Source organism: Chionomys nivalis, chromosome 10, assembly GCF_950005125.1.
Source record: "Chionomys nivalis chromosome 10, mChiNiv1.1, whole genome shotgun sequence".
NCBI lineage: Eukaryota > Metazoa > Chordata > Mammalia > Rodentia > Cricetidae > Chionomys > Chionomys nivalis.
Window position 1 is genome coordinate 7,087,911 of NC_080095.1, and position 10,233 is coordinate 7,098,143.

Sequence of the window (10,233 nt, forward strand, 5' to 3'; positions counted from 1 at the left end):
CAGTTTGGAATACTTTGCTATTATGAAACAAAAAATAATTTTCTTGGAAGGTTCCCAAAGAAGTCAGGAAAACATAGTTGGGGATAGACATGATGACAATATATTTTATCCATGAATAAAAATTTTATACTATAAGCACAGTTATTTTGAAAAATTAAGATACCAGTTTTATATATGTTTAGAATTTTTATACTTGTCCATTTTACACTGTGCATATTTCCCCCACAACTCCTTCCTTTCATTTTCTAGATACTCCTGTTTTTGCTATAATCGGCTAGACATTTTCATTTCTAAGTTGTTGATATTTGTACAATAGTTCTGTGTACTTATTCAATATATAAAAACTACTTATAAGGACTCTCATATAGTTTCTGTATTTCAGACATAATTTTAATTAATCCAGTTATCTCCAGTTACATTGATTTCCTAAAGGTGATATAAGTTCCTTGTTCTTTCAGATGACCTAGTCCTGTTGTGTCACACATACAGCCATGTCTTCTTGGTGCAATCTTCTGTTAACAGAGATGAAGTTTATTTCCTTAAGTTTTGGTAGATAGTGCTGCATTAAACATTAATGTGCAGTTATTTCTGAGGTATGTTTATTTAGGTCATTTCAGTGAGATTTTGTAAAAAACCTTCTGGTATGCAAATATTATATATATTATATATATAATATATATATCTGAAATTAGGCTATAATTTCTCAAAATTTAGAAAGTTTTGAAATTTCCAGTTTCAACCATTATCATAAAAACCTCTTAGTAAATCTGTCAGACAAACTTGTCACAAAGTGGAGAAAATGCCTGAGGCCAGAAATTTATTGAGAGCTTAGATCCTGTTGTTACACCCCCAGCATCTGCAGAACTGAGGGAATGGTGTGAGATGCATTTTTTCAGACAGAATCAGGACTTGAACTGCACTATCCTGTTGCTTGACTTAAGTGTCCTCCACCACCATCTCAAACTGGACTAGATACTTATTTAAAAAATCCCCTGTTCTTGAATATGCAAATTGCCTGAGTCCACTATGGTAAATACAGGAATGTCCACACCCAACAACAACATATAATCAGTGTCTTCTCCACAGTCACTGAGTACACAAGGCCCACACCATGGGATGGAGCAGTATCATTCTCTTCCTTGTGTCAATAATGACAGGTAAGGAATTTCTAATTCCAAACCTGAGGAGAAGACAGGGACTGAGGTGACAATGTCTCTGAAAATCTACTCTGTCTTTTTCTTTACAGGTGTCCACTCCAAAGTACAGCTGCATCAGTCAGGGCCTGAACTGGGAAAACCGGGGACCTCAATAAAGTTGTCTTGCAAGGCTTCAGGCTACACCTTCACTAGCTACTATATTATCTGGGTGAAACAAAGTCCTGGACAGGGTCTGGAGTATATTGGAGCTGTTAATCCTAGTAATGGTGGTACTGGCTATGCACAGAAGCTCCAGGGCAAGGCCAAACTGACTTCAGACACATCCTCCAGCACAGCCTACATGGAGCTCAGCAGCCTGACATCTGAAGACTCTGCGGTCTATTACTGTACAAGACACAGTGTTGCAACCACATCCTGAGTGTGTCAGAAACCCTGTAAGAGCAGGAAGCTGCCCTGGGATTGACATGACAGAGAAGATAAGCTTTAAGAAATTCACAGAAAAATCATTCTGAATGTTGTTTTTCTCTTACATTTTTGTAAGAACTTTTCAAAATTATATCTGTGAATGAAGGGATGTTGATTTAGTGTACACCATACCTTCACAATCTTTCCAACAATGATTACATTCATTGAAATGTTTCTTCATTAATAAAATAATAAAAAGTGAAAACTCTGATTATGAAGTATGATAAAAAAAATCCAACTCTGGATTCTTAGAGAATGGGACATTTTGAAGGTAGTGTTTAATAAACTGATCTATTTGAGTAGTAAAGTCCAAACAATAACTGCTGGGAAAACAAAATTCCTTCGGAGTCTTAAATATTACATGACTACAGTTTTACAGTTAAGTCTGGTTTTGTAGTCTTGCAGAAGTTCCAGTCTCTTAGAGTGTTAGATATGAATCAAAATGCACTATGCAGGAATATAATTCCTGTAAGTAGGTCAAATATGATTAAATTACTTTTCACAAAAATCATTAATCAAATCAATGTATGTACATGTTAACTGAGGTAGGTTCTGAGATAATGCATTATTCCCTGGTCTCAAATTTACTTCCTTCCCAGTCTCAGAAACCTGCCACACAGTCTCAAACTTTTATAGAACATAAAACCATACTGATACAATATTCCCTCTTACAGGCCATTGGATATCAACTTGGTTGTCTCCTTTGTTCTACAGTGTGTTTTGGGTTTTGAATGGTTGAGTACTTGTGGACATCATCAGTTGTTCTTGTCTATCATCTCACTTCATCTTCAGTGTTCACTGTTACAGCTTTATTTAACAACACCAAAGAAAAGATTCAGTTTCATGGAGATCTGGAAATCAACTGAGGTTCAGCTTACTATTCATTCTTGAAATATATGCTCAATATCACCTTAGACAATGAAGGAAGCAGAGATAGCCATATTTTGTACACAGAGTGAGCATGTCAGCGATTTTTTGGTGAAGGGAGGAATCTATGTCCATAGATAAAGCAAAATTATGCCAACTACCTTTTAAATGTGCCTGAACTTGACTCCAATCATATTCTGTGTTATTATATGGAATAGCGGTCACACGAATCCATTTAAAGGTAGAACAGCACTGAACACTAAGTTGTTGTCTGAGGTTTTCTGTCCTGCCCAGTTCCTTCAATTGTTACATTCCAAAGAAAATCACAATGGTCTACATTAACTATATTAGCTCAGGCTTCTTATTAACTCTTATAACTTATATTATCCCATTATTCTTGTCTGTGCTAGCCACAAGGCTTGGTACCTTTTTCAGTGTGGCAGTCATATCTTGCATCTTCTATGGTGGGCTCACAACTGTGTCCTCTTCCCAGAATTTTCCTATTGTCATTAACCAACCTCTTCTTCCTGTCTGTTTGTCCCGCCTATACTTCCTGCCTGGCTACTGGCCAATCAGCACTTATTTAAAATATAATTGACAGAATACATACCATGATCCCACAACAGTTCGCCCACTTTATTATTATTTTTTAAAAGAACATCCATAGTCCATTTTTTTGGGAATGTGGGCATAGTTTTCCAGGCTACTTTCTGATAGCTGGGGGTGCTGATAACCTTTTGGGGACCTAAAGAAAATTTAGAGTTATGATCATGTCCTGACGGGAGTATCCTGTGTGGCTTGATCATCTCAGGCAGCATCTTGAATTTGTTCTGGTTGTAAAACTCAGATATCTGGGACATCTGCTACTATCAGAGATTTCTCACTTGGTCTTCCTTGATCAGACCTGATTTTTCTTAACTCAGAATGAATTCATGGCATCTCATTTCCTGTGGAAACAAAAGCAAATCTTCTTCTCCAAAGTAACATACCGTTGGATTTCAATTTTGAAGTCAAGGTAATTTCAAAATATCTATCTTGGATTAATTCAGCATTATTTATTTATAAATAAATATCTTTAATCAGCTGTTGCTCTCTCCTCAAGATTCAAACAATTCAAAGAGAACATAACATACAGTATCCAGAATCTCTGTGTATTTTTTTTTTATTTTCACATGGCATTATTTTAACCTCTATTACTTTTATTTTTACTTTTAACTTTTGTTTTTTTGAGACAGGTTCTCTGTATATCTTTGGCTGTCCTGGAACTCCCTCTGTATACCAGCTTGCCCTTGAACTCACAGAGATCCACCTGCCTATGCTTCCCAAGTGCTAGGATTAAAGGTGTGTGCCATCACACCTTTAATTCATAGAAGTTGCCTGCCTCTGTCTCCCAAGTTTTGTCATTAAAGGTGGGTACCACCACACCCAACTACTCTCTTGTTTTCTTTTTTCTCCCAAGTCTACATATATTTTTAAACACAAAATAAAACATTTAGAGGGTATTTTGTCTTTGTACCTATCTCTCTCTTTTTCTGACTATGTGTGTCTTAAATTTGCTAAGCAATATGGGTAGGATTAAAGCCATGGCTTTGACAGATGAATCCACCCTATTCCTTAGCTTTCTGTGATTCCAGCCTCATGGCAGAGGTACTGGCCAGAGCTGTGATTATTGCCACAACTCTATGACATTTCAAGGTTCTTGCCATAAAGCTAGCTACAGCAGTCTGCTCACAAACCATACTCAAATGCTCTGTAGCTGGACCTCCTGCCTGAAATAGTCAAAGTTTGAACTGCCAGAATGGCCCAGAAAGCCAGCATTTTAAAATGGTTCTGCTTTATTCCTGCTACTGCTGAAAACCAAAAAAGCATGTGGTCAGTTTTGCATCAACATCATATAAGTGTTTCATGGCAGGACCTCTTAAAAGAGCTGCAAAATCTTAAAGTTATTGTCAAAAAAAATCTTTCACTTCCTTAGTTAGTGTTACACCAAGATATTTTATGATATTTGTGGCTATTATGAAATGTGATGTTTCTCTGATTTCCCTCTCTGCTTCATTATCCTTTATGTATAGGAGGACTAGTGATTTTTTTGAGATGATCTTATATCCTGCCTATCACCGAATGTACTTATCAGCTGTAGGAGTTCTTTGGTAGAGTTTTGGGGTCACTTACATACATTATTATATCATCTACAAAACCAAAAGAGTGAATGAGAAATTCTAGAAACCAATGTCTGGATGTATTCAAGAGAATTTGTTTCTCATGTTCACAGACATTACACCATCTCATACATATTATGACCCTAACATTAGTTTAACTTAGAAGAAGTTCAGATCATCTCATCAAAATCTCACAGTGTCCAACCATTTGTGAGCGGATTCTATGATGAGAGTTGTGTGTCTGTGTAATTCCATATTGCTTTGGCTGGGAATGACTCTATTCCACTGCCACCCATGATAGCCATTAGTGTGACCTCATACTGCAGAAACAAGTGCTTCATTGTACACATTACCAAGAATATGGTGAAATGCTGAGATAAGCTCACACAGAACTTTAAATTTTAGGGAGATCTGACCATCTATAATGGGTAGCAGGTGTTCTCTAAAGGGTTTTTTGCTGTGAATGGACAATCCATGGGACACCATATGAATCCTGAGAATTTGTTTTTTCCCTGCAATATTAAGTGCTTACAAAAAATCAAAAATTGTAGTGAAAAGTAATAGAATATCATTTTTGTGGCTCATATTTTTACTTTTATATAGTTAACTACACTTCACATACTTAAACACATGCATACAAAATCCTGCATATTGCCTTCTCATATTTGTGGGAGTATTTTCCAAAAGAATCCATCATTGGTGGAAACATTTAACTCCTTGAAAACTTTACGAACATGTGTTCTGTCCAGGAATAAATGGTCACTGGGTTTGAAATGGCGGACAGAGAGAGTAAAGGCTGTGTGAGAATCCTCTATACAGGAGGGTCCTTTGCAAAGATTTCCTTTCTCCCCTTATTTCTTTAAATACATGCAAATGTTGTATGAGAAACAGATTAAGTTACATCAATTGTTGCCTTGATTTTTTTCTGTCTTTAAGTCCATTTATTTGGCTCAATGGATTTGTTGAAACACACGTATCAAACATCCCTCCACTACCAAGATAAGGCATACTTGGTTATGATGGTTCATATTTTGATGTATGTATGCATCTGATTTTCAAGTACCTTGTTTAAAATTATGAACACTTTGCAATTGCTTTACATTCAGACTACAGTTTCCTTTCCTTCATCTCCTTTAGTTGCCTCCCCCATTTTCCCACTCTACTATCCCCATTCACTCCTCTTCTCTTTCAGTTCAGAAAGCTTTTTTTTGGTTTCTGTCTCCTTCTCAACATGAACATATTTTTCTAAAGTGATTATCACAGTGATCACTCTTCTTTCAGCTGACTCCTGTATTTGAGTGTGCCAGGAATTTATTCATGGATGCATGAGAGCTGCATTTGATATCAAGACACATTGTGCTTCTGACCTCTGGTGCTCAGCTCCAGGTGTAGCCTGATGAAGGTAACAAATACCCTGTTCTCTCTTGTGTCACAAAAGGCACACATTAGGAGAGAATGTTTACAGATGCTTTATGACTTTCAAAGATTATTGTGAGACATTTCTGGTCTATGATCGGCTGTTGGGATAACACCTGATCTTATAATTCAGGATGGAGGTGGATGGTCTTTGGACTTCCCAGAGGGCAGGGAACCCTGATTGCTCTTAGGGCTGATGAGGGAGGGGGACTTGATTGGGGGAGGGAAATGGGAGGTAGTGGTGGGGAGGAGGCAGAATTCTTTAATAAATAAATAAATTAATTAATTAAAAAATAAATACTAAATATTTAAAAAAACACAAAATCTTAGATGGTAATAAAGACTTGAATAGTTCCAAAGAATTAACAGCTGAAGCAGTAATTGATGATTGTTGAGTACAAATTACGGGAGGCACATGCAGAGAGAGTGAATCCAAATCTTAATTGTATTTTGGTCATATTGCATTCCAGAATTTCTCATACAAGAATTTAATGCAGAGGGATGGTGTTATCTTAGAATGGATCTCTTTACCACATAAACCAAGTAAAAACTTAAAATCTTATGTGGAGAACATCTCTGAATTGTTCATAAAAGGTAAACTGAGATTTTGTCAATTTTCAGGTATAGAACCAGCATAGATTATAGTGTCTTTTACTGCTAATGAAATCAAAATGTTATGTGAAGACAATGAACCCTGGCAAAGGGCTTGTGCTATATTTTTTGGAGAAATTACTAGGAATTATCCCAAAAAGTGTTAGATTTAACCTTATAAACAGAATTTTTGGATTCTTCCCCAAATTTTACATGAAGCAACAATAACTGGAGCTTGTACATTTTACACTGATGCAAATAAAACAGGGAAGTAGGTTACAAAGTGTAATAATTAAGTAAGGTGAAACAAAGGCCATAAAATTCTGTCCAGAACACAGAATTATATGCTAATCTTATGATACTAAGAGAGTTGAAAGAACCTCTCAATATAGTTACTGATTCACAATATACAGAAAGATTTGTGTTACATATTGAAACTTCTAAATTTATATCAGATAATACAGAATTGACTTCATTGTTCATCCATGTGCAAGACATAATCAGGAATAGGCTTTGTCCTATATACATAACACACATCCAATTCCAAATGGGTCTGACAGGTCCTCTACCACAAGGTAATGCAGAAATTGATCAATAATTGATTGGAAATGTATTGCAGGCCTCTGAAAATCACAAAAAAACCCATCATGTCAATCGAAAAGGTTTAAAGAAATAGGTTTCTATTACATGGCAACAAACTATGGAGATTATAGAGACGTGTCCTACTTGCTCTTTCTATAATCAAACACCATTGCCTTCAGGGACTAACTCTAAGGGTTCTCAAAGGAATGAAATATGGTAGCTGGTTGTGTTTCACTTTACGGAATTTGGTAAATTGAAATATGTACACTACAACATAGACACATATTCAGGTTTTCAATGGGCAGCTGCCTTGAGTTAGGAAAGGCTGATTTAGTAATCACATATTTATTAGAAGTTATGGTCATCATGGGCATTCTTGCACAAATAAAGACAGACAATGGTTCATCATATATATCTAAGAAAATGAAAGAGTTTTTTGCTTATTTTATTATAAAGCACATTACAGGTATACAGCTGTGATTGAAATATGATGTTTCTATGCTCAAACATAGTAAAGATTTCTTGTCAAATTCTTCACAGTTTTATCTATTCTTTTTAAATTTTATTTACTTTTAATTACTCTTTGCATTTTTGAAAACAATTGTACAATATATTCTGATTACTAAATCTCTCCCCAATTTCATACTCTCTTCTCTCTGTAGAAAGCAAACTGACAAAAGAAAATTAAATGAAAAGCATTAATAAAATGTAAGAAATAAAAACAGGAACTTACATATGTATGACCCATTACAACACTCAACTATGAAACTATGTTATATAGGTAAAAGATGAGTAAGACTAAAGAAATGATTCACAGTGTGAAGTCAGAGAAAATATCTATAAAATATTGCATTCATTCATTGTTAGCCATCTCCCGCTGGACTTGTCTCCAATGTTGAGTGAAGTTAATACACTTAATAATACTCCAATAGAGAAAACAAACATTTCCATTACAAGGAAGTATCAATTATAGAACTTGTTAAGGGGATGAAAGCCTGTGTCCATGTAATTCTGTGAACATTGGGACCCCATTAGGATATACTCTGCACAGACTCGCCATGCTTTCCAGTCTCTGTGACTTCATATGTGCACCATTCATCCAAGATCTAGAAGACATTCTTTCCCTAGAGTTATACACCACTTCTAGCTCTTAAGATTTATTCACACTTTCAATTCTTTCTCAGAAATATTGTCTATTGAGCTACTGCAGGCAAATAAGAACATTGGCAATACCCCTGATCATTAAATTATAGAGAGCTGTCTTATGCCCAATACAGAGGTATTCAATTAATAACTCATATCTTGTGGGATCAGAGCAGTTCACCCATGCAGGTATGTGAGTTCAAGTACTCAAAAGTTAATTAGAAACCAGAAAATTAATATTATAGGGAAATGACTAGAAATATTTACAGGTCAGGAGATTCAGGCTTTACAAGAGATTATGATTAAGACATTTGAAATGATTGAGGAAATTATTGGAGCTGATAAACAGTGTGAGAAGACACAAGGGCAGGATACACTATTACCACCAGCTGTCAGAACTGGTTTACACTGGATTTTAGCGACATACCCTGTAATTTACTCTGACAAAGTGTCAACTTCTAAAGGCTCAAAGGGAGCCAAAGAAGCTAAATGGACACTGGTGGGAATGAATGACCTTAAGGAAATTAAGCAAGGTGTCATTAATTATGGCTTGAAATCTACATTTGTTAAGGAAATGATAAGAACTTGGGCTTCTAATGTCAGGGCTAGGCCCCATGATTTCTCACAGTTAACATGCACGGTGTTGGAAGATGGAACTTCCTTAATTTTTGGGATTGATTTCAGAGAAGAATCCAAACATATGGAGCAACAAAGGAGAACAAAGTATGTGGAGGTTTCCCAGGATCAAATTCTTGGAGTAGGAGCTTATGCTGATCCACAGGTCCAAACTCTTTACGATGAAGAAGTATTCTCCCTATGCCACAAAGCAGCCTTGAAATCTTGGAATAGAATACCAGAATTAGGAAAAAAGTTAGAGTCAAATACCAGGCTTATGCAGGGACATGGAGAACCCTATACTGACCTTTTGCAAAGATTAATTAAGGCAAAGTTTAATTAATTACATAGCAGTAACAACCCAGAAGCTAGATGAATTGTTCTTGAATTACTGGCTTTTGAAAATGCAAACTTAGAATGCAAAAGATAATTGGGCCTTTAAAGTCAAGGTCAGTACCTATGGATGAATGGATTCATCATACCATGAATTCTGAGACATTTAACTATGAGGATGAATCTTGGATAGATTTCCAAAGCAATGAGGGGACATTAACCAGCCAAATGTTTTAATTGTGGTAAATTAGGACACCTGAAAAGGGATTTCAGACAATGAATTTCTAGGAATAATACCTCATCTGGGAATGGTGAGAATAGGAAATCTCGGCCTTCAGGTAAATGTAGAAGTTGTTGTAAATGATGAATTTGGACCAATGAATGCAGATCAACAACAGACAGATAAGGCAATCTGATACCTTTGGGAAACTCCCTGAGGGGCTTCTCACAGGCCTCCAATCAAAAAGTGGCACAGTCATTCCCAGTAAAAATGGGGAATATGGCACATCAGGAAAAACAAAAACTCTAAAAGCTTCTGTGCAAGACCAGAAGGTTCTAGATGATGGCTCAAATTTGGAGGATAAGGCAGAAATTCAATTAATAAAATAAGAAGTGTATATTTTGTCAAACCTCTTAAAATGATAAAAGACCAAAGCTGAGAGTATGTATAAATGGAATAGTGATTGTTGGCTTGATAGACACAGGAGTGATGTGAATATCATCACTCCAGAATCATGGCATCCTGATTGGCCTCTTCAAGAGGCAGATGGTAAGTTACTAAGAATTGGAACCATATTTTGAGTTAAACAAAGCGTGAGATGGGTTGAGTCTATTGAGCCAGAAGGTCAAAGAGGAAAACTAAGGGCACATGTAGATGATATTGCAATAAATTTATGGCCTTTGAC

General features: G+C 36.0%; 1 gene segment (V, D, J or C); it reads left to right on the top strand.

Moving 5' to 3' along the window:
* Positions 1 to 1,111: 1,111 nt before the first annotated feature.
* Positions 1,112 to 1,575, top strand: LOC130882712 (Ig heavy chain V region 23-like). The segment is given in 2 exon segments: positions 1,112 to 1,157; positions 1,247 to 1,575. Coding segments are annotated over 2 exon segments (375 nt in total).
* The last annotated feature ends 8,658 nt before the right edge of the window (positions 1,576 to 10,233 follow it).